The 26,147-nt window shown below is 42.6% G+C and overlaps 1 protein-coding gene across 1 annotated transcript in view; it reads left to right on the top strand.

Moving 5' to 3' along the window:
- nxn (nucleoredoxin) overlaps positions 1-26,147 on the top strand; it is a 60,768-nt gene that overhangs the window by 23,193 nt on the left and 11,428 nt on the right. Inside the window, exons 2-3 of the mRNA XM_069161362.1 lie at positions 22,558-22,675; positions 25,699-25,832. Coding sequence (XP_069017463.1) covers positions 22,558-22,675; positions 25,699-25,832 — 252 coding nt within the window. The remainder of the gene's footprint in view (positions 1-22,557; positions 22,676-25,698; positions 25,833-26,147) is intronic.

Raw genomic sequence — 26,147 nt, 5'->3', positions numbered from 1 at the left:
TCCAGGTTCATTTGCTGCCAGAGACAGCAGGACTAATCAACAAAGAGCTGAATACAGTGTTGGGAGGCCTAACTGCCTCGCTTGACAAAAATGACTGGTAATTATAAAGTAAGATAATGGCCTGACGCTGCACATGGTGAAGTGTGAATATTCTTGGTTTCCGGATGATGACTCCTAATAGGTTTGGTAATTATCCCTGCTCCTGTTGTGTGGCTTCACTGTCAAGTCAAAAACAATTTTTGTTGCTTTTGCCCTTTTCACATTTGTGTCATTCATGGACCAAAACAAACTGCCTGAACACAGTGTTACTTGACATATTACTTGCTTTCAAAGATTTTTTTTTTTCATAAACCACCATCGTGTAAAGAAGAAAGGAAAAATCACGTATTTACATTTGATTTACCCGAGAACAAACACAAAAGGTTTCTGGGTCTGAAAAGTGAAGCCAATGCAAAAATGCCTTAAAGTGCAATGCCACTGATGGCATTGTTGGTTATGCACGTAACCCCAGATTCTATGAGTATAGGCAATGGGTTTATCCAATACACTGTACATACAAATGGATGTAATCATTTACACGATCAACAAGCATGGAGTGAAGGTCACGATGCACGACTCGTTCAGTTTCTTTTTGTAAGGCGTACACACCACTCAAGCACAATGAATTGTAACTCCCTAAACATAGTGAAACACTCGCACTATGTCATTTCATGCAATATATTAGTCTCTTCGAGTTGCTACAGGGCCTTTTAGTTATATGGTTTTGACATTATTACCGAGAACTTTAGGTTCCATGTCACAGTGATGCAGCTAAAATCATGTAAAAATGTATATTGTCAGGACCTTTGATCCTTTTCTCTCTCCTTGTTCTGTGGAGGTGGATTGAATTCAAGCTGTTTCAAAGTGGACTGTTAGTTTCTGGGAGCAAATGAAATGGCAGGAAATGTTTCAGGTCCATAAAGCTTTGGGCGAGCAGCGGTGACGTGCAGCTGTGCACAGCAGGCTGTGCGGTCTGCTTGTGGTAGGTGATCTGTCAGAAATTATAAATATTATTTGAGCAAAGCCGTTGCTCGCGTGGTCATTGCATTCGAGTCTTGTGAAACGGCGACCGCCGAGATCTTGACCAGTTGTTCTGTTGTCTCAACAAATGTGACTGAGCACATAAACAGACGGCAGAGAAAGACTGTCGCGCAGCAGACTCCAGACCTGCTGTTTATATCTGAAAGCTCGCAGCCCGGCTGTCGTCATACTTTTTGTTTTGTTCACCCAGACTCTTCACTTTTTCTGTGGCTATGCTGCACAGTTTGTCACGTGCATGGTACCTGATTATTAATTAGCATGTAGCTCATTGCCTGTTCTCCCCGAGATATGTTTCACCCTTTTATGAGCAAACCCACATTCGGTACTTGCATGTAGCTCTGGGTTTATGTTGGAGGAAACCAGCCACTTCCAAAGCGTGTGTTCTGTAGGCCACCACATACACTGTGTGTTCCACCGACCACAGTTTCCTGGTTGGTACTTGACAGCTCGTGGAGCAAAAACTTGAGCTACATGAGGTTTTTGATCCAAAGCCCTAAAGCCCAGTGACAACAAAATGACTGCAGGCAAAGATGGAATATATTAAATTTTATGTGGATGATTGAGGTAGAGGCACACCTGTAATTACAGTGAGATTGAGAGTGACATGAACAGGCTACACCTCCGGATTGAGCCCAAGGCTGCATAAAGAAGCTTTAAAAAGCGGCTTCGTTCTGGCGACGTCTCCACCTTCCCATTGTGCGACTGTAACATTGCCGCCATGTTCCACCATCCCGCGGCACAATGCGCAGCGGTCATCCGAGCGCACGGATGTCGGTTTCGCTTGTGTCGGGCAGGTGTGTGTGTGTGTGTGTGTGTGTGTGTGTGTGTGTGTGTGTGTGTGTGTTCTAGGAAGCCCTTCGTCCGCTTCCTGCTCGCATGCATTACACCGAGTGCCACTCACAGGCCGCGGGGAGCGGGCGGGAATCTGTAGGTTCACTCAATCCTTTTAATGTGGAACAGCATTTAATTAGATCCGCTCTGCATCTGTTGAGTTACACCACTCAGCACGACGCTAAACGCTGAGATTAAAGCGCAGGTCGCCTTGAAAGGACCCGTACGAGCAAAAAGTGGACCACGGCAACCACACAATCACAGAGGAGATTAAAATGAGGAGATTTAAAAGACAACTTTGTTTGCACTGTGATTAGCAGTGGTTAAAAGTAACAAAGTACATTCACTCTGCTGTACTGAAGTACAATTTTGAGGTCTATTACTTCAGTATTTCCATACGATGCCACTTTATTTTCACTTTTCTACATTTCAGAGGGAAATATTATACTTTCGACTCCACTATATTCTTTAGGTACTTTTCAGATGTAGATTTGACACAATAGCTAGTTTTTAAGGATTACAGCAGTGGTTTCCAACCTTTTTGTCTGCTGATGTTTTAAAAAAAAAAAAACTGTGTGCATTCGGGGTCACATTTCAGATGTCTGAGTTGTGAATAACTCCACTCAAAAGTGATCTTTGACACCTTCGATTTATCTGCTGTCTGTGCATATAAAACTGGATGTACAGTAGTTCAAAGTAGCTCCACCTGCCAAAGCTAAAATGGTAACATGCAGCTGACAAACAGATGCTTTAGTTTTAATAATCTAGGGTGGCACGGTGGTGCAGTGGTTAGCATTGTCGCCTCACAGCAAAAAGGTTCCGGGTTCGAATCCGGTCCTGGGCCTTTCTGTGTGGAGTTTGCATGTTCTCCCTGTGCTTGCGTGGGTTCTCTCCGGGTTCTCCGGCTTCCTCCCTTCACCCAAAAACATGCACCTCAGGTTAGTTGGCGCCGCGGTCGTGGCAGCCTGTTGCAGCAGCTCCCCCTCGGGATGCTGCTGTAGCGAAATAATTTCCCCTCGGGGATTAATAGAGTACAATAAAAAAATAATGATGTCATGTATAATAATGTATCAGTCAGAGGGACCAAACCAGTACTTTTATGTCAATACTTTAACTGCATTTTGCTGCGAGTACTTATGTACCTTTACAGATTTTTCATACAGGATTCTTACTTGTGATGAAGTATTTTTACATTTAAAGGTTTTAAACTAGACTTTCCGAATACTTCTTATTGTGTGTTTCTGCAGAAATATCATGTTTGAGTAGAGCTGTGAAACTTTATCTCAATCTGAGTCTCGGATTTGTGAATGGTAGAATGTGTGCGCTCATAAAACTGAATGTAAGTGTGCTTTTATTGCGAGTGAAACTGAGTGTTCAGCTGGAATCCCACATAGTTTTTCATTTCCACCTCATTTCACCGCTCCGTTGCTCGTCTTTTTTGCGTGTGATTTTTACTGCACTCTTTCTGTGCCTGAAATGTTTGCGCCGGTCTGTCTGCAGCTCTGTGTTGTCTTTTCCCCGAGCTGAGGCTTAAAGGCTTAAAGTCCAAACTCTCCACACACATTTAGAAATATTATTTCTGAAATAATACCTGAACATGAGCTTGCTTTTCCATTTGAACAGCATGATGTCATATTAGCATTCCTTGAATATTGATCTCCAGATGACGTTCGGGCTGCAGTCATTCACATTTTCTATTCTTCTGTTGATTGTTTTTTGGATTATATGGTGAATTGTTTTTCATGTCGCCAGTCCAAAATTGACAGCAATGGCGTATTTAAATTTGTAATTAATCTTGAGATTTTCTCGAGATTTGGCTGGTCAATATCCCTGTAGTCCAAAACCAAATAATATTAAAGTTAGGATGATATATAACGGAAAGAAACGGTAAATCCTCACATTTCAGAAGCTGGAAGGAACAATTTTTTCGAAACATATTTTTTTACCTTCAAAGGAAGCCGTTTTCTCTGATTGTATGAAAAGAATCAGCATGAATATAAAAATTGCTAAAGGTAAACGATCCATCCCTTTAAACACTGAGGCGGGTGCCTATGTTGACTATTTTAACATGAGTGCAAAAAAACACCTTCTTGCGGCCAATCACATCACACCCACAGGAAGAGATGGAAATGTAGCACTGTGTTATCCAAATGATCTCTTTTAAAGATGGCTCAATGTCGGGAACATTTAGATTTGTTTAAAATTTATGTTACATTAAGGTATTCTCTTTTAGTCCGGGTGATCGAAATGGATAGCAAGGAAATCCAATATTTTTCAGAGGGTGTTTGGAAAGCTCTGACTGATGGTGAATGTCAATAGTTGGCGCCTTAATGTGGAAATATTTCTCTTTGATTTAAGAAGGAAAAGGTTGGATTGAGGTGTTACAAGACATGAAAAAATGAACACAAGCACGTTATTTAGTTGTTTTCTCTCCGTGTCGTTGTTGAGTCTCTGTGTCTGTCCCCTAAAAGGAGACGAACCTTGTTTCCTGGCCAGACAAAACAGAGCTGGATCACATGGTGGGTTTTTCTTTGTGGTGTTTTGAAGAGAAAACTGTGTCACTGAAAAATCACAGCGCGGAGCAGGATCGGCATCGCAATCCAATTTTCCACAGCATGACGAACGGGACAGACATAAGTACATATTGTCGAGCCCTCCTCACTTTCCGTCTCTACCGTGTGTCGGAGAAAAGCATTTAAATGTGGCATGACTGGCTATTGTGCAGCCCATCACCTTTTTTTTTTTTTCACCCTCCCTCCCTCGTCCCCTGCATCTCAGCCGTGTTCAATGCTGGCCGCTACAGTCCTTCATTTAGGAGGGAGGAATGGAGGACTGCAAAGGTGACGAGAGGACCGACAGATAAAAACCAGCCTGATTTCTATCTTGGTGGAGCTGCAGGCGCAGGCAGCAGCAGGCTCCTGCTTCCAGGAGAAAAGGGATGAAGGCTGTAAATGTGGCAGCTCGCATTGATTCTCGTCATAATCTGTTCCTCCATCAGCTCAGCCGCACCGTATAGCTTTGCACAGAAACACTTGGCGCTTTTCAAATAGACAGCCTGCCACTTTTCATGTCATTATGTCATGCAACTACATCCTTAACAGCCACATTGTCTCATTATTTCCAAAACTGCCTTCTTCCTGTTTGAGCTGATACGTTGTCGTGCAGTTTGGTCCCAATCAGATGGGCGTATCTGGGTTTGCAGTCACCAGCGAGTATGTGGAAAGACTGGGTTTAAAAACTTTGGTTACAAATGGATTAGAAATATAGCTACATCTTGAGCCAGCTGTAAACACCGCATTTGGGGATTCAGGGGTACATCAAAAAAAGTTACTTTTTTCAGCCCAGTGACTTCAGATTAAAACTGCCTTGTAGTTAAATCTGGTACAATGCAGCTGTACAATGTGAATGATGTAGATGTTTTTGTACACAAAATACAATAACTTAAACGAAAGTCCTGTGCTTGCAAATAGCTGAAATGGATAACTAAAAGTAATGAATAAACAGCTATGAAGTAGGCATGAATACATGGTAAAATAGTTAGCTCAGGGTAACATAGCTATACTCAACAATTACTGGTATGTAAATATAGATACTCTAAAAACAGTGTAAAAATCTGTCCCGACAGCAAATCACAATCTTATGATCACATTAATGAACGCAACTTCAGCCAATATCCAAAGTCTTTGCGGGAGCTTGAAATCTTTTCAAAATTCGCACGTTTTCTCTGCAATAAAGTTACTCAACAGAAGCTTTGCTGAAGGCAGTAATAAGCCTTTGCAAACAAAACTTTCTTTGTCGATAGAAATATCTCCTTATGTACAGTCAGCAAGGCTGTTCAACCTCTCATCATCAAAACAAACACAAAAAGCATTGATGTAGCCTACTGTATGTATTTTGTAAAGTTAAGTCTCTTGTATGGATAAAGTAGGACTGCATAATTGATATAACAAATCTTAACATGAAAAAGTTCATATGTATGAAGCATATTGTAAACGTATCAACCTTTTATTACATAAAATGGAATTTATTGTTAAAAGAAATCCAAAAATAATGAATATAATCAAAGCTGCAGCCCTAATTGGAGGCTTTCCCCTCCTTCCTCTCTTAACCTCCACCCCAGCACACACACACACTACCACCTTGTATGCTCTTAATGGTAGCTTTGACTGTTCTTCTCTGTGTTCAGACCAGACAGGGCTGCTGATGCTGGAGCTGCAGGGATACACAGATGCAGACTTGCCGGGCGGGTCGGCCTCACCGACGCTAACTGCTCCGGTGAGACGCTCGTAGTAACGAGAGGGGTGGAGAGGGTCCTTGGCAAGAGTGGTCTGGTGTAGAACAGCAGCGCCTTTTGTGTCTGCCTGTTTCTGACGGTTATTTATAAACCCAGTAAACTCACAGCACATTCCAGGCTGCCACAAATGCAGGGAGAGCTGCACTTCACCCATGTGTGTCCTCTTTGTCTGTTCGTGCCGCTCGATCCTGAGCTGTCAGGATCAGGAGCGATGCTCGGTGGCCGTTCACATGTGGCCTCAAAAGTGTGACAAAAAAAACTAATGATTGTCTTTTTTCCCCCCAAATCTGGAGGTGAATGGAAAACCATTTCGGTGCCTTCTTTTTTTTTTTTCCTTCTTCTTGTTTGGGCTTTTAATTTGCTGTTGGCTGTTGCATTTTTATGACTGCTGCTTGTGGTCTTCCATGACTCATTAATGGGAGGGCCTCCTTCCTTGGCAAGAGCTTCCTCAGTCAGTTTAATGTTAGCCTATTACTGAACTTGGCTATTTTGAAAAGTGCAACTCTCTTACTTTCAGTCCAAATCTCTACAGACTTCCTCTTCTGCCTTTGTGGAAAACATTAATCACATTTCCCTGGACGGCTTTTCAAAACCAGCACGGGACAATAATGTTTTCTCGTTAGTTTGACGTCATATTTTCTTTATCTTTTAGACTCTCTGGAAGTTAGAAGCATTTATCTTCATGTGCTTTCTAGACTAGCAGTTGTTATGATATTGCATTATTTTATACACAAGCAGCCCAGGAGAGTCATCAGAGGTTTATCCTCCCTCTTCCTCTTCTTCCATTTCGTTTTGGCTGCAGTTCTGTGCAGCTTTCCAGAAAACTGTTGGAGGAAGTCCAAGTGCTAAAAGACACCTTTTCCCCGCCTTCTGAACCATTGAACCAGAGTCCGTTTTCAACCGACTAACTAATATACAGTATGGGAACAGAACTCCTGCCATTTATGTCAGTTTTGGAAGTGTTCGTATTGCACTGTGCTCTGTTGCACCAGCAGTCACATTGGATGCCTCTTTTTACTGTTTCTGTAAAAGGAATGAATGGCTCTTTGAAACACAGTCCTTCATGATGTCTTATCATGGCACAGACTGAGTTTAGTGTTGGAAAAATGCTTTGACTTTCGGTACCAAATGACCTATACTTCATCCACGCTGACACGTTTACTTTTTAAAATGCTTACCATTTGCTCCGTTTATACAGGAGTAAATCTCATCTGCATCAGTGAGACTGATTTTTATTGATGAGGGCAGGTAGCGCCAGAATGAGAAACACTGTACTGTTTCAACTTTGTTAAATCTTACATTAGGACACCTCATTTCACTCTTTCTACTCTTCACTCTTCTTGTGCCTGCTGCAGTAACCGGAGACTTCTCTGTGTGCAGCTGGCTGGCTAACATCCACCAATAACCTAAATGTGAGCCGTTACTTGAATATCGGTAAATGGTAGCGTCTAACGACAGCTTGCTCGTGAGGCATTTAGGGGTTGTCTGTAAATTGTCTCTACAAAAAAATAACCTGTTACACTCTGCCAATTTTTTACTGTGATGTAACTTTCTTCTTCTTCGAATGGATTTTGTGAAACTGGTATCAAAACCTCAACCAGGTCGACTAAAATCAGAACAGTCATGCAGAAAATGACCTTTTAATTTAGTTTAACATTCAGTTCAATGAGAGGTAAAAGCTTCTGCCACAGACTGTTTTAAATGGATCATGTGTGTTTGTACACATTAATATTGAGTATTATTTATAATTCCTTGACTGCTTCTGTGTTACAATGAGGTTTCTTTTAAGGTGTTGCAAAGGACAAACAGTCAGCAGTCCTGTAACAAGTGAATGCAGCAGGGAATCAGCCTGTGCCTACTGACAGCACAACATTAAGCGTGCAAGTCGGTGTCTCATTAATGTCGAAGGGGTGCCAGTGAAGGTTAAACAGAGAAAAACATTTCCCCCAGTTCTCAGTTGGAAACGTGTAAATTTGAGCTTCTTCCGTCTCTCTATGTTGTAACGAACTCGTCTGCAGGCACAGCGTAACTCCCACATCGTGCTCCGGCTGAGCCACGTTTGAATTGACACCCAGCTGCTGCAACATGCTGCAGGAGTTTGAATAGCGACGAACACAAACTCCGATTTTTCGTCGAGGCTCATTAGGCTGATACACTCGCCAACCGTTCGCAGCAATGAATCCACGTCAGCCGTGTCATTTCCTCCACGTCGTCATTTACTTCTGTCTCTGCTACAAGGACGTCCCGTTTCCCCAGCCAAACATTGCACGATTGCACAGTGTGTAATTGCCGGTGGCTTAAACATTTCCAGGCTTGAAACAGTGAAAACATTTAAATGATAAGGGAGATGTGTTAGACTGGTTGGAGGATTTGTGCCAGAGCCATCTTGTCTAAAAAGCCCTTGAACTGCTGAAATAAGATATCAGAAGAGCACGTTGGAAGCCGAGGCTTAGCGAGGGCGGCTGACCTCTGCCTGCATCCGTGGGAGGCCTCAGATCTGTGCTGTCAGGCTTACGGAGCTGAATTTCAAACATGCCGCCTAGCACGTTCTTTCCTCTGACGCCGCTCCTTTTTTTTAGTTTATTTTTTTGATACAGAGAAAGCTTTACGTGCAGACGCTAGGCGGCTGCTATAGCTATTTGTATTTATTTTATTTTTGTATTCTTGCTTGTGTTGTTTCCTGCTGAGAGTCTTAACAGGTGTGTGCAAGATAAATCCCACTAAAAGAGGCCCTCGGGTCCAACAGATGGGAAGCTAGTAAATGGGAAGATTACTGAATATTTATTTTGAAAGTTTTTTTCCTCGTAGGAGTTTATTTGATGGCGGTGCCAGGGAGGGTCACGGGGTATGGTGGAGGTAAGGCGTGAACGGATGACATTAAGGTCATGCTGTTCCAGCTGGGTTATTAAAGGCTTGAACTTTGAACCTGAGCTCTGCCCTGTCAATCAGCCCTCCACCAGGGTGACATGACCCTGAAAATTGACGGTAATGTCCTGCCGCTCTGTGTCTGTCTGTCGGCTCTACTCCTCTTTCATCATCCTCCAAGTCTCACTGTCACATGTTTGTTCGACTACCTCCGTGTTACCTTTTGTGCTGCCTTTCAAACGTCATGTAACAGCGACTGATGTAATGGTGCTTACTTAAGGTTTTTTTTTGAGTAATCTTGTGCGAAACATAGCACAATGCATCTCGCCCACTTTTTATAGATGCTCTTTGAGTCTAAGCTTCTGTTCTGACAACAGTGTGCTCCTGTAAATCGGATCAATGCTTCAAAGTAAAGCCACAAGGTAAAGGCATACAGCAGCTGTGAGAACAGAATCACTGCACTCGTTGCTTGCGAGTCATAATAAGATTTGCTGTTCCTTACTGAAGACAAAACAAGATGCTTTCTGATGCTTTGACTCCTTACCTTGAAAGTCCCGGTGTTGCTTTTCCTTTTTTTTTTTTTATCCCACCAGTTACAAATGCAGAATGTTTTATTGTCATGTTCCTCTCCAAAGTGCAGTTTCATGGTGAAGCATTCCCTGAGAAGCAGCTTGCTGAGACATGAAACTTAATTTCGATGCATAATCCACCAGCATTAGCTTTTCATCACTTTAATTTACTCACATTGCATGTATTGTTTATGGTAATTTACTTCTGAAAAGTTCCTGTTGATGCGTTCAGAGGCACAACTGAGATTTTCTGGTTGTCGAATGGGAACTTTGTTACGCAAGAAACACTGTGTTGTACTTTTCAGGACATCTGCATTACATTTTCAAGTGTCCTACCTTGAAGAGGTTCAAAGTTCAGTCTTGACCTCGAGAGGCAACTTCAGAGCCGTTCTAGAGCTTTTGATCATATCACATGTGCGTCAGGAGATGGACGGCTGGCTATTAAATCAACATTGATGTTAAGATTTTTTTGACGACTGCCTTTTCCAACGAGGAGGAATTCTGAACCTCAACTTTTAAAGGTCCCATATTGTATAAATTCTGATTTTCTTGTCTTTTTTGGTTATAAAGCAGGTTGAGATGCTACACGAATACTATGAAAGGATCAAAGTACTCAGTCCTTATTCAACAACTGTGCCGTATGGACGTCTTACATATATATATATATATATATATATATATATATCCATCAATATAATCTTGACGGCCATCAATCAATACGGTGTACTTGGGAAAATGAACCACCATTAGTCTGTTAATTTAATTAATTTGCTGGTTTTCTTGCTTCTCTTGGATAGTAAATTGAAAGTATTTGAGGATGGGCCCTTCGGTTAGTGCAAACAGTTTGAAGATGTTAATTTAGAGTCTGGGAAAACAATTTTCTCAAATTGTGTAAATCAAATTATTGACAAAATAGCATGATTAATGAAAAGAAGAATTGAAAATAATTATTAGTTGCAGCTCCACATTTTTAAAAAAAAATGTATTTTTAATTTTTTTTATTGTACTCTATTAATCCCCGAGGGGAAATTATTTCGCTACAGCAGCCTCCCGAGGGGGAGCTGCTGCAACAGGCTACCACGACCGCGGCGCCAACCAACCTGAAGTGCATGTTTTTGGGTGATGGGAGGAAGCCGGAGAACCTGGAGAGAACCCACGCAAGCACAGGGAGAACATGCAAACTCCGCACAGAAAGGCCCAGGACCGGATTCGAACCCGGAACCTTTTTGCTGTAAGGCGACAATGCTAACCACTGCACCACCGTGCAGCCCAAAGTATTATTATATATATATATAAGTATTATTATATATATATATATATAGATATATAGATATATATATATATATATATATATATATATATATATATATATATATAGATATATAGATATATAGATATATATATAAATAGTATTTAGTCATGTACACACAACCCAGCCTCTTTAATGCTACTGGATTAAATTGATCTGAGAGTTTGAGATGGGAATAAACTTTGTGACAAATGTGTTGTAAGATTTAGGAGATAATCAGATCCTGTGAAGACTTGAGGCACCAAGTCGCTGCTCCTCCGCACTGAACTGAGCCAGATTAGGTTGTGTGACCACCTGACAGAAATCTTCCCACACCTCCAGTCTCTCAGCCGCACTGGGAGATCCCCCTGGAGAAGCTGCAGGAAGTTGTAAGAGACATTTTCTTGCTGTGTTGCCACCACGGTGCTGACCTTAAGTATCTAGAAAATTGATGGATGTTTATTTTGAGGCTCAGCTGGGTTTCGGCTCCGAGCTGCACGACAGACCTTTTTTTTTTATGACTACTCATGAAGGGAAACATAGCCTCAGGTCTTCTGTCAGAGCACTCCAGGTTTTTCCAAGGACTCTGCCTGCAACAAAAAGGTGTTCTGGTCTTTACTGTAAGAGCCCCTGAGGTCTGCAACAGTCTGAGACTAGCCAGATCAGTAGCATCTTTTATACCACTTCTCAAAGCGGAGTTGTACAAGGAAGCATTTGTGTACAAGGAATGTGCTTTTATGTCCCTTTTTTTTGTATCGCCGTTCCAACCCTGTCTGTCTCATCTCAATTGCATTTTTATTTCCGTTGTCTTTTATCTGCTCCTTTTCACAGTTTTTTTTAATCCTGTTCTGTAAGGCCGTCTGTATTTGATGTAAACACAGTGAAATAGTATCCCCAATGTCCCAATTAATTTTTTTTAGTTTCAAGATGAAATTTAAAGAGATTCAAACCATTTGAAATATTTCCATTTTTAATGTTCACCTGCTTTAATCACAAACTTTAATTAAGTGGTTACTCCTTTAACATATGTTTTGGTCACTGAAAGTGTGCTTTCCACTGCATGCCTACACAAGTGCCACAGTACTGATGGGTAGTTGGTTTGAATGATGTTTTGTGCAGCTCTTAATCTGGATAAAATGAAATATGCACCCATGAGACTGCACTGGCCAATATGGGCTGATTCTGATAGAGAGGGAGCTTAAGGGAGTCTGAATTTGTCCCTGCTGCTGTGAAAATTGTGGTGTGAGGGAGGAGTTGGGGGGTGGAATACGCAGAGAATAAAAGAGTGCATGGAGTAGTGAAGGCGGGCAAAGGGTGGGGGGGGGGCTTCGAGAGATACGAGAAGGGTCCAGATGTACAGCTCGGCTATAAATTGCACGGCAGGGCTGGTCTGCAGCAGCAGCCAAACAGATGTGACTTTTAGTGAGTGTATGACTGGAGGAGGAAACGGGTTAATGGACGGATATAAAGTGTCACCATGTAACTGAACACTGTGGAGCTGAATGTAACTCTGGTAATGAGCAGAAAAACCAAGAACATCCTTTCCCCCCCGGAAACTGGAGCCATTGTTGTTGTGGCAGGTTGTTATAGTGCATCACAGCACACAGCGGTTTACGCTAAGTTTGTGAGATAAGAAAATAGTATGTGACTGCTTGTATGTATGCGTGTTCACAGGCCTCTGTCAGAAGTCAGTGTTTTATGGGGCAGAGCAGACGCAAGGTGTCATCGTGATTTATGAGGCTCCTTGCTGGCTGTGACGGGTACAATTGGACCAAAAATAGTTGTACTCTGCCCTGCCAAGTGCTATTGAACATATGCAGAACATAATTCAAGATCTAAATCGACTCGGGCTTCTCGAGGATGTTGTTAAAACCCTTCAGTGGGATTATTATTGGGATTAAGGTCCTTTGCAGCATGCAATATTCAATTCAATTCAACTTTATTTGTATAGTGCCAAGTCACAACATAGGTTATTTCATGGTACTTAACACATTAACGTCCTTACAGCAAGACGGTACAATATTATACAGAGAAACCCAACAATTCAACAATTGTGCATAATATGTGCAACATATTGTGCTATCCAAGATCATAGTTTAAAATCATTAAAGAAACTTTGTCAAATTTGCGTTGTCAATCAAAGTGGTGAACGTCTCAATTCGCATCTTCTGTTAGTACAGTTTTTTTTATATTAGTACATGTGCTTACGTAGTGCATGGATTTCAACAGGGGTGTTGTCTCAGGGACGAGCAGTAGATCTGACTCGATCTAATTGGAAACCTGACGTCAATGCGTACGGCCCACCGATAGCAGAAACCTGATTGCACCACAGGCCTGTCAATCAAACAGACGCGCCCCCACAAACACAGCTTTTTGAGGCTTATTTTCTAATTAATGACGGATTATTTTCAGATGGACCGCCAGAAAACGAATAAGGAGTGAATTTAGCTAACTATACCGAAGCAACTTGCAGAAAAAAAATGTAGGACTTTGTATTTCACGTTAGAAGTTGAATGAATGTCTATGGAGCCGGAGCTGTCAACTTTTATATACAGTCAATGTGCGTGAAGTATCATGGAAGGACATGTGATGATTTATAAGACATGAAGTGAACGTGGATGTCTGCAACATTTCCTCTCGTCCAGATTACAACACAATTTTCAAAAGTCGTGGTGTGGACGTAGTAAAAGTGATACGTTCTTCATATGCAGATTAGTGTGGATGTAGCCACAGTCTCTTACTCCTTTTACTTCAAACTATATGGAAACATAAACCCAAGACATACTATTAGATCCTAAACTGTGTGACATGCACTGAACATCACAGTCTGAAGGCACCTTTGTTTTTACGTGTAGTCTGCGTTTTGTGTGTCATCAGGCTGTAATTTGAATGCCACTGTAAATCCTCTTCATATTTGAATAACATGCATGCAATATGCATTATTTTAAATATGAATTTAGTCAAATTGGTGAGCACAGGGAAGACGTATTCAATACGTGCTAACCAGCCACCTAAAGATGTATTGGACAGATTGGGGCCTGAAGAATTCAGAGCTTCCGATTTATGCACAAAACATCGATAATGTGTCTGAAATGTTCCCTTTTAAAATTTCCATAAATATTAATGTGTTGTGTTGTGATGGGATCAGGGAATGAGCTTCGGCAGACTTCCCAGGGCTCCGGAGAAGGAGAAGGAGGAGGAGGAGGAGGAGGAGGAGGAAGTTAAATGTGAGGTCAAACAGAGGTCACACCGGGGAAGCTGTCTAACACCCCACCCCTCCACCCGCACTCAAGGAAACCGGGGTGCCAGAGACACAGTGCCTTATGGGTAGAATTAATGCGCGGCTGCTTTGGGTCTGTTTACTGAGCGTAGCTAATTGAGCAGTGAGTGTAAAACGCACATACGTAAAAGGGAAGCTGTGCTGAAAGGCTTATTCTAATGTGTTTTGTCTGATATATTAATAAGTAATGACTGCGGCTCGGGTTTAATGAGGCTAGACAAAGTGCTTTTCTTATGTTTTCATCTGGCTTTATTCGATGCCACAATCACTCCACACCACTTTGGATTACAGTTGACAGAGTGGGTTTGTTTGTTGTACCTTTTCGCACACACTGTTTGAAAAGAAAACGCCTCGAAACAGAAATGCACCAGGCTTTCCAAGTCAAGAATCAGACGATCACTGTGAGTGTATAATGCCCGTCTAAGAGGGTCACACAAAGGTAACAGACCGAGCTGGTCCGGAGCCAGACCAGCTTCATATCACCTCTATCCGAGTGTGTCAGACCGTGCAGGCCTCGACTTGATGAAATGCAGGCAGAAGCTGTGGGTTTAAAAACTACCCGAGACATCACGACACAATGTTCCAACAATGAGCTGCTGTCAGCATGCATGGAGGTAAATCATTACTGCGCACCAAAGTTGCACTTTGAGCAGGATTTAATGATTGACATGCAGAGATTAACCTGAATGAACTTCTCGCATACATCCAGTTTCTGCAGACAAATCTGAAAATATGTTTACATGATGAAAGTTTTAAAGCCACGTTTTTCTTTTAAATTGCTGTCATTCTGATTTCCAAAGAGTGTGTGAACAGTAGCAGCTACAGTTACTGCACTGCAATACTACAGCGAGTATTCCCATTAACTACGGCTTCATTTTGTGAGGTTGCGAGTTGTAAAGTATTTTGGTTCTGTTGGACAGCGGCCGCTGAATGCTACAGCGAGCTATCATTTTGGCCTGCTTCTTGGGAAAGTTTACACGGAAGCACTTCTTGGTAATCTTAGTTAGAACTGCTACAATTAATCAGTTAATTGGTTATTAGCTTGCCAGTCAATTAAAAGCCAACTACCACTCTGAGATAGCCTTACGTTTGTCACAAGCAGCATTAGTTCCCACCGTAAAACATTAAAAGTGAAAGCAGGCCGTTTACTGAAAATATATATTTCTATATTACAGCGTATTAGGGTGATATTTCGCTTTAGCTTCTGATTTTCTGTTCAATACCACATTTAACAGTTTCTTTTTCTTGTTTGGAAAATTACCTGACTGGAAACATTAAAAGAAGATTGAGCAGCTGACAGTTTTAAACACATTATGGAGCTAACAGTAGCTTAGCTGTCCAAGTGTTTAAACGAAGCAGAAAATAAAGCAATACAGCACAGCTAAATAATTTAAAGTCATTTACATGACTACTACATACTGTAGCTCAACATCTTGTGAGGGTGTATTTTATTATTATTTTTTTGCCAGGAATAGTTAGCTGGAAACATGAAGCACTTTGCCAACCCACAGTTTTAAACAACCTCTACAGCTAACAGTAGCTCCCTTCAGTTTATAAAATCTGTGACAATTATCATTTCAGCTGGCAAAAAAAAAGCTCAGGACACCACTTTTTCAGAACTTACTAAGAATTTTGAGTGTAAATCTTCCACTGCATTGTAAACTCTGTTGCTTACGTGTCTTTTAAGGATCAGTTGGGGGAAGAGAGCCCTTCACCCGTCTCCATTGATTTCCATTTACAACAATCAGGAATGAGGACCCAGTGCACCAACAAAACAGGATTCTCAAAAATGCATCACATGAGAAACAGATGCCTCTAATCACATGATAATCACTCACCAGTGTCTAAAAGCTGGTGTTTTTAAATTTTGTCCTCTCTGGGCGGAGTGTTTTTTAAAAAGATGTCTTTTTGTGTTTGAAAATATCTGGTTTTAAAGGATGGAAAGGGGAGAGAAAAAAGATGCCGTTTAGAAATATTTCCACATAAATGTGTGCGTGCATGTGTGTAATAGGTTTACACATTGCTCTTTGTAATTTATCCTAAATAAAGACAGATAAATGCACAGAGAATTAAAGAACAGTAAGTCTATAGGGGCAGGGAGGGAGGCAGGGAGGGAGGCAGGCAGTCTGCACGAAACACTACTGGGATTGAAGAATGCACCCCCTGCCGTCCTGACCTTTGACCTCGCAGAATGTAGGCCTCAGGGGCAGCCCACTCCTGTGGAGAGACAATGCAGCAGATACCTATTGAGCCCTGGCTTTTTACTCCTTTACAATCCCCCCCTGCTTTTTTTTATGTCGTGTCCTTCACGACATAAAAACTTGCCATGCAGGGTCCAAGTTTGGATTTGGAGCCTGTATTCAGAGGGTCGCTTTTGTGCCTCTACTCGAGGCTGGAATGGGGAAACACCCTCCCACCTACCCGCCCCTTCTCTCTTCTTTCTACAAATTTTTCTTTTGCGGGGTTATTTCTCCAAAGCTGTCTGACATTCTGGCACCTGTTTTCCTCACAAAACCATTTATTTATCACTGAATTATTAACTAAGAGCCCAGAAAGTGTCTGGCACTTGGTGACATGTCCTGACTTCATGGAAGGGAAGGTGGTGGTGTTGGGGGAGGAGGGAGGGGGGGGACTGGTTACCTTGGCAACAAGGGGGTCTTTATCCAAAAAAGCAATTTATCCACTTTCTCCCATCTGCGTTCTGGACCATTCATTACCAAAATGGTAAAATGTTGTAGGATTAACGAAATACACGAAAGCTGAAGCCTTTTGCATTGAGGAGGCTCAATGCTACGCCCGCTGTCTGCTTTCAGCTCTGCGATTTTCTGGGGGAAGCGCATCACAAGGGCTGTGTAGTATAGTGCAGATTGAGCTCTGTAATGACGGTGGAGGAGGGTGGAATAGGTGGCCTGTACTTTTTATGTTGCCAGGATTATAGCTGGCACTCAAAGAGAAAAGATGGAAGTGGTTAGAAAAATTGGGTAACAATATTTGAGATTATGTTACGAGTGTGGTGCAAAGGTGGAGTCATAATTTCTTATTGTGGTTTATGTGAGGCAAAATGACATGTACGTACAAAATGAAATGTAGCTGAAGCATATGAGAGAGAGAGAGAGAGGGCATCACACGGGGAAAGGGCAGCGACTGTGCAGCTGTCACAGGGTTATAGATGTGTATTTCACCACCGGAGGAGTCGCGGCAGACCCTTGACCGGGTAAAGCGATAGTCAGGTCAGACCCACACAGATGGAAGCTCTAAGTAACACACGCTAGCTGGCAATGGTGTGGGCTGAAGTATGGCTCAGAGGTGGGAGGGGAGGGCTTTCTTTGTAGCCAAGAAGAGCAGCAAGCATTTTGAAGTGGATACAGGCAGTTACTGAGAGCCTCTGGAGCAGATTGAGCAGAGGCGGGGTGCAGCATTGAGGAATGTAAGTCAAAGCCGGCTGCGGGGGCCCCCATCCAAAAGAGAGTTACAGCGGTGTAGTCAGGAGATGAGGAAGCCAGGCAGGAGAAGTTTGTTTCTCATCTGTCTTCAACCTGGACTGTTTTAGATTTAACCCTGAGAGCTGCCTGCTGACATGTGATGAATGGACCGTTGATGCTGCCGTGCACTACGAACGTGTTAGTTTGAACCATTTGCAGATGAAGTTATTGAAGTTATCCATGTTGCACTTGATTTAAAAAACAAAACAACAACTAGTGTTTGCGCCAGCCAAAAGGCTCACAATGAGCTGTGTCCAGCCTGCTCTCCCTCCTGCCCCGCTACAGTAAATCTTTACAGTCAGAGATCACACCGCCTGCAGGCACGCTCAATAAAAAAGTCCCAGTAAAAGACAAATGCTGTTGTTGAACAAATCTTGAGGGGGATGTTAAGTCCATCAGACAACCTCCCAACAAATCATCCACTGGGAGATCAGTGTAAAGCCACGGATCACCTGACTGATATCTCTTCTTTGCAAGAGATTGAAATATTAAATTTCATTTTGAAAAACTCTCCTCTCTTTTGAAGATTTTAATCAAATAAAACTGGGACATGATTTCCTATGTGTCATTTGTGAGTAATGTGGAACGCATTACTTGCCCTGCTTTAAACCGTGCCAATAAATTCCCCATGACATGACTGAAGAGCTTGTATTGGGAACATTTGTGCCTGTTAATAAATGCCACTGAGAATTCCTAAGTAGGTTAAATTGAATTCCACAAATCTACTGCACATAAAAAAAAAAAAAAAAATCTACATTTTTACTTTTTTTTTTTCTTTCAAGTTTCCAATTGGATTATCACCATTTGTACCTCATATAATACTCAAAGATAAAGGACTGCGCTGGTATCAGCGCCACAGCAGGATACCGCTCATGTCCTCTGTTGTAAATGCTTGCGTTCCCTTTGTAGTGGAACTGTTGTAATGGAGCAGCAACGGGAGCGTCTGGCTGACGCCCGAGGCCAGACCGGTCCGGTGAAAGCAGATCTGTGAGGAGATGGGGCTCAAACAACAAAAGGTGAATTGGGAATGTTGAATGAAGAAATATCTTCCACTCAGGTCCTCTCAGCAGATTGACGCTCGCCACAGCACACGGCCACTGCAGGGACCCGCCGCTTACTGACGGAGGCCAGATTTCAGAGCAGGACAGGCTACGGGCGTTTTCAAAGCCAAAACTGAAGCAGATGTGTGTGAATTTGAAAGTTTCGGACCACAGAGCGTCGGGGCTTCTCCACCGACGCTAACCTCCTTTTAAAGTGCATAATGTTGCCATAATGTGCAACAGTGCAAAGAAGCATGAAAGCCATCGCCACGCATGACACTCAACATGGAAATGTGGATATCTTGGGACTGGGTCTGTTTCACAGCTTCTTTTTCTTTTCTCGTCCTTACACGGTCTAGTATGGGTTCAGGTAGTATATTAATGTAGTCATTGATTCCATCAAACAGCGTCTAAAAAGAATCAGCATGTTCTTTGATCAGTGGGGCGATGATATTTAATAATGCAATATACTCAATGCACACTGATCCACAGGCCTCACAGCGGCCTTCCTCTGGATATGGATCTGCAGCCATGCGTGATCCAATTAGTATGATGAGCACGGGGCGATGTGCGAGGCTAATGCTTGCATGTCCAAGAGAGTAAATGGATTTCCAGCTCCCTAAAGTCCTCGCAGTTGGTGGCCTCACTGCAGCGGTTATTGGCATAGTGGCTTGGCTCGATCGCTACACACTGTTGATAATGAGTAGCAGCCCTCTTAGAGAAAGCTAGGAGTGGTGACCTGCAGCTATGAAAACAATCTACGAACAGTTTACACGATGATTAGTGCCTGATCATTTATGTATTTTAACAAAAATCTTTCTAAAATAAGTTAGGGCAATAACAAACTTTTGTTTTCATCATTGGTTAATCTGCTAAATATTTTCTAAAACATTTTTTAAAAAATGACAAAAAAGGTCACAGTTTCATGGGTGTTACCTTAGCTGAGCATAAAGACCAGAAATCGGGGAAAATGGCTGGCAACGTTCTGTCCCGAGGTCAGACATTGTAAGATACCTCTAAAGCTCACTGGTTAACATCGTGGGCTTTACAGGACGAATAAGCCATCATATTTATTGGCCCGGTTTTGTTGCCGTACAGAGCCAGGCTAGCTGTTTTAAGCTAACTGGCAGCCATTGGTGTGCCATTCCCATCTTTCCACCCCGACCCGTGTACGACGAACGCTCGTCTGTTAAGGCGCTGAAACCCGGCTGAGGTTTCGTCCGCGCGCGACACACACCAGGACGTCCAGTCATGCGTCGTCACAAGGTCGTCCGTCCACCCTGAAATCATGACAGCGCTTTCAGTCTGAATTTTAGACTGAAAGCGTCACGCCTGCTTTCAGAGTCTAAAAGCAGGCGTGAACCCTGCAAGGATTTAGCGTCCCTGTCGACTCTGATCTGCAGCCAAGTCAGCAGGCAGACATGATTCGAGGATGCAGCGAATTAGTGGCAAGACGAGGAAGAGGAACTGCTTCTGCCTCTGAGGTTGCCCCATAAATCTCTGCTACTCTCTTGATGCTGCAGCATTAAAGCACCGAACCGACTCCCAAAGCACAAAAGTACACAGTCGTCTTCCTCTGCACGAGGAAAATAATATCACGCTATTTCAGTGTGTTAACAATATTCTTGACCATATGACAAAATACTTCATTATTCATTTCAAGAACATACATTTGCAATAACATCATTGATATAGTTGTTTATGTCAGCACACGCATAACATAGCGAGCGAGTTGCTTCTGAAAGCATGTTAGGCCTTTAGGGAACATCAGTAAATTGTATAATGTTGCTCTTGAAATGGATTGTATGAAATTGCTATTGAAGAAATGATTGTTTAGGAACCAGTATCAAAGTTAAGGTAACGGTACTACAGATCACAATGGGTTTACACTCCAGAGCTGAATGTGAAATTCAAAAAGCCTCTTATTTTGCTTTATTTTTGTTCTCATTCTTCGACCGAAGTTGAAGTTAAAACTGTAGTGAGGGTAAGTTGGCCTAATCACCGTCATGTAAACGCAGTTTATTTACTGATAACACTGCGTCTCTGTGGATGTCATACACCTGACTCTTTTCTAAATTATATTACTCTGTTCCGTGCAGTGTCGATCCTTCTGGCATGTGACATGGAATACATTTTTTACATTTTTGTGTTGATGCAGAACCAGCCAGTGTATCGCTCTGCTTTTCTTTTCTTTTTCTTTTTTTTTCTCCTTGTCTCTCATCTCGCTCACACTTCTTTGGCTAAATCCGCCTCTCAATCTGACATCACCAGCCCGGATGACAGCAGGGAGCCGAGTGAAAAGGCTGCCGAGTTGCACTGATGCGGCGTTGGGCTGCTGGCTTTCGTAAGGCAGTCCCAGTTAATGCCCCTAACCCCGTCAATTTGTGAGCAGAGATTGAGTTTCCAGAGGAGCGTGAGGGGTGTGGTAAAACTGTTGACTGTGGCAGACAGCGAAGTTTGCTTTTGAGGGACTTCCAGACCGACATATTCCGGAGGCTCCGGGTCGTCTTGTCCGTGGGACGGATCGTCTGACCTCTGCCGTCGGAAAGGGGCCTGTGGTTGACCTCCGCAGTTACACATGTTGTCACACACTCTCAGAGGAGAAGGCGCACAATGAGTAAAACACACTGTGTGCAAGCGTTCCCCTCTCTTATTAAATGTCCATATCGGAGACTTTCACAATAAGAGCTACAAATGTTTTTATCAGCTTGAAGCTAAACGGAAACCAAACTCCATATTTACCTCGGTGAGCTCCGAGGAAAGCAGTGTTCATTTCATTTGGCTCCAAACTCATTTTAATATACAGGAACTGAAGCGTTTGGCTTTACAGCAGGAATTATTTAATAGGGCAATGAGTAAAATATGTATTTTTTTGTCAGACACATCCACAAAAACTCATTTGTGACATATTTTTCCAGTAGCAAGGTGACCCTTGAGGATATATGTTCGGTAAAAGAGGGTGAAACACGTTGACGTCATACTTTTACACACAATATTTCTCATTTCTCATCTTTCTGCCTCAAATTTTCTAAGCTGGTCTCAGGATTTCACGCGAGCCGTCCTCCTCCTCCTCCTCCTCCTCCTCGTCCTCCTTCTTCTCTTTCTTCTGTACTTGCTGAAGCAGCAACACCGCACAGTGCCGAGTGCCGCTCTTCAGAAGACACAGCTATTTTCTATTGACAGCGCAGTAAGACTCTCCCTCTGATATGGAAAGTGAGTCTCAGAAAACGCTTGAACTGCTCTTTGATGTTAAGGACTACACTGATCGCTGAACTCCCATGAAAAGCGTCAGTTCATGCACAGATTTCTGGCTGTAAAGCGTCTGGTTTTGACTTTATGAGGCTGTGTTAACATCAACTTGTCGTATAGAAGGTGTTATGATTGAATTTGAAGGCCAACGGGTGTTCATAAATGCCTGCCAAATGTATGAATCTTGCACGCTGCATAACTGCTTGTACTCTTATTCATGACACAGCAGGGACAGCGTGAGTGTGCTACAGTTCGGCCTCTTTAAAGTGCAGCAGTGTGCCTCTGTTAATGGTCCTCAGGGCCGCCTGCACTCCTGTATTTTTTTTATTCTGCCTTCAAGTCCCCCGTGTCTCTTTTAAACCAGAGAGGGTGCACTATAAAGCACACATTGTACTTGGGTGACATTTGTTTTTACTGTAGCATTTCAGGTGAACGTACTGCAGCACTGAAGGAATAATTTTCAGCTGGGTAAATTGTTTTCCAGCTCTGAAACTGAAACTGAAATAAACATGAACATGTTCCCAGAGGTGTTTTTCGTCCACATTTTCCAACCTCTTCTCTCATCATTTCTCTCTGCAGATGAAACTGTGGAACAAGTACAAGGTGACCAGTATCCCGTCTCTGGTGTTTGTGGATGCAGCTACGGGGAAGATCGTGTGTCGAAATGGTCTGCTGGTGGTCAGAGATGACCCTAAAGGTGAGCATGATATAATATTAGTGAAACTAGTTTATTATTTCCTAACCTCAAACTCCGACCTTAATCCTCTTTACTGAATGGTTAACTTTATCCCCAACCCTGAAAACAATCACTGTTTAATGAGGTAATAGGAACATATTTGAGGGTCAAAAGGACGCAGCAAAAGAGATCAATTTCCCGAACAGTTTGTCTTTCGTAGCACTATTATCCTGAATTCAGTCTTCAGTCACTCCCAGCTGCAGGAACACGCTCTAACTCGGACATTCTGGTTGCACATCAGACTGTCACTCCCACATAAAATGACAACAGTAAGGGCCTAACATTTAGCTGAGGTAAAAAGGCATGCATTTCTTTTTCTCATTTCCATCTTAATGTAGCACAAAGTTTAATAAAATGTCCACAAAGTCAATAAAAGAAAATGTGCATTAGTAGATGAAATATTAGGTGCTGAGCACATTGATAAACAGCTGCTGGGGATGATTCCCCAGCCACGTTCCAGTAAACCACTGCAGAAGAAGAGGTGGCGGCAAGATGATGCCGTTAACAGTCAAATCTCAAACAAAAAGAAAAACCTTGTAGAAAATTTAATGAAAATATCAAATTTATTTTTGTCCCAACAATTAATTACAGGAAGGTTGAGTCTCTTCATACGTCCACATCATGAATTTATACAGGAGCTGGAGACTGGACTCAAACATGTGAAATATTCTCCAAACTCATCTTCCTGTTTGTTCCCCACACACATAAATGGAATGAAATATCATAGCCATCCGCCTCCTCTTGACTTTGTCAATGTTATCAGATCAAATTCTGATGTTAAAAAGTCCCTTGGAGGGGGATTAGTTTCACTATTTTACACTGACCGCTTTTTCAATGATTGTTTATGGAAAAAATGCTTTTGGAGTCAGTGTGAGTCACATGAAGACTTGTAACCATCCAGTTCAGTCATGACACCAGAAGTGCCTCATAGCCCAGCACCAACCTGTGGGGCTTGGTTTGGCTCCTGCAGAGGCTTCTGGGTCAGAAACAAAATTAAGCTAATGTGGAGGTGCCCAAAACTGCAGTTCCTAGAATGGCCACTAGAGGCTGGCTTGAAACTGAGTCAATAGACCCCCCATGTTAAAATAACCAACTTTACAGTCTGTATGTTTACAGCCTGGTAAAAAAAAATACAATTTTGCTTTAGCTAATTTCCCTGTTCATGACTACTGTGTACAGGGGTAGAATTTTTTTTTAAATAAAACTATAACAAAATATCTCAGCTACTCAACATAAATAAGAGAAACTTTGAGAAATGTTAGTAAACCAGAATGCATTGAGTGCTGTAAGTAACTGCAACCACACACACCTCAAATGTCTGGTCCGAGTTTACTGTGGAGACTTTGCATTGCCACATCACTCAGCTGTTGGCTAAAACATTTTTGCAATAACGGTTTCCCCTTGTTTGAGTTGTTGCGGTCATAATTATGGTTCTGCATGAATCATATATGTCCATGTCTCATGCTGCCATCTGCAAAACCTGTAATTTCTGTGCTTTGAAGTAATGGATGGAGAATTAACAAGCATTCCTCTGCTGCAATGAGGGCGTCCTCTGTGGCTGAGAAAAATGCCGCCTCCGTGCTATTTGGCCAGTTTAAAAAAAAAAAAGGTGTTGTTAGTCATGAGAAGGGAGAAGAAGAGGACCGAGGCAGCACAGCAGTGACGCGGGATGGAGTTAGCATGAGGGCTGTGACAGATTTGGCTGTCTAATGAAAGCCACTCCGAGCCTGCAGTAATACTCCCATGACTCATTAACTCTTCCTCCAAACGAGAGGTGCATGGAGATGAGGTTAGTCTGTGGCCTTGGTAATAAAGGTGGGTGCTCGCACTTGACTAGCCAGGATTTTATGCAATTCTACATCATTTTCAAATCAAATGGAAAAAAAAAATAAAATAAAATAAAAAAACAAAAAAAAACAGGCCTGTAGTATTTTTGTTTATAGCTTTCTCAGTTTTTCTGAGGGCAGTTCTTAACGTGACAAATCAATTCATCGAGCTGCCGCAGTGTAGCGAGGGAGAGGGCAGTAAAAAGTTTGCCATACATTGAAACTGAGGGGTGGGGGGTGAACCATTCAGGGCCCTCTGCCTTTCACTCTTGATGAAAGGCCTGACTTGAGTGGCAGCAGACTTGCCTGCAGCGCGAAGATGGAGTGCACTTTTACAATCAGGACAACAATGAAAGGCCGTGCCAGCACAGCGCAGACGTGTCATTCCTGCCTAATGAAGCCCAGGACAACCGCGCTCGCATAAAGAGGCTATTATGAACCAGCCATACAAGGTCTTATTTATGACCCTCCCCCCACCCCCCTTTTTTTTTATATATATATTTTTTTCTAAATTTGACTGTACCAAATGCATCTTCGGAGCTTGACGGGGAACAATGAAAACACTTTGAAAAGGAAATGAAAAGTGTGAAGGAGAGCGGGAGGGAGGGATTTCTGGCAGTCTTGGAGAGCCTCGGCGTTTAGCAATCATTTTGTGTTTGAGGCTGGTTTCCAAAAGCAGATATCACAAAAAAAAGTCTGAAAGAAATGTAAATGTATAAATGATATCTGACAGAGACAGAAAAAGCTGAAGCCTGATTTTTAGCCATGCCTATAGCATTACTCCTGGTTCCTGGTTTAAATCCCTAAAAAACTGTTTGATTGTAAAAGAAAATGTGATCATTAATGTTTAAATTAAATTCTCATGTCTTAGCTCGTAGCTTTTGGGCTAAATGTCTCCACAACCTTTGGGGACGGATAGTCTTTATGACCATAAACCTGCAAAAATAATGAGTCATCAGCCTCGGTTGCATTTGGTAATCATTAAATAGCAGAATGCTCGCAGGATTACTCTGGTAGCACTGCCACTGGGAGAGTATTAGCTTTCTGATGTTAGCATTTCGCTCAATTCAATGCTGTGTAGCACTTTAGCAGAGCTGCTGGCATGGCAGTAAACTTTCCCCTGTCATTGTCCCCTTCCACTTTCCTACCCTCTCCCAGGCCTGGAGTTCCCCTGGGGCCCCAAGCCGTTTGCGGAGGTAGTGGCTGGGCCTCTGCTCAGGAACAACAGGCAGACAGCAGACAGCAGCTCTCTGGAGGGACACTACGTGGGAGTATATTTCTCTGCACACTGGGTGAGTGCGGGGGAGAAGAGAAAGGAGACAAAGACGAACCTGGGTTTTACTTTTCAGGCCTCCTGACTGTGTCAAAACAGCGAGACATCGGAGAGAAGAAAGAGCGGAGCAGGAAGAGGCCGACCGGTAGTGGAGACAGATAAGAGAGAGCAGCAGGAGGGTGCTGGCGGCTCCATTGTGTTTGTCTTTTTACATTAACAGCTGTTAACTATCGCCGTCGGTCCTGTTACCACCACCTCTGGATCCGTCACCACACCCCAATGACATCAGGCCATTGTCTCTCTCTCTGCTGGAGCTGCTGATAGCCGCTGAAGG

The sequence above is a fragment of the Embiotoca jacksoni genome, unplaced genomic scaffold (genome assembly GCF_022577435.1).
Source record: "Embiotoca jacksoni isolate LCO1_2020_lvr unplaced genomic scaffold, fEmbJac1.0.p SCAF_28, whole genome shotgun sequence".
Taxonomy (NCBI): Eukaryota; Metazoa; Chordata; class Actinopteri; family Embiotocidae; genus Embiotoca; species Embiotoca jacksoni.
The sequence above is the reverse complement of the archived record's forward strand: the minus strand, read 5'-3'. Positions and strand labels throughout refer to the sequence as shown.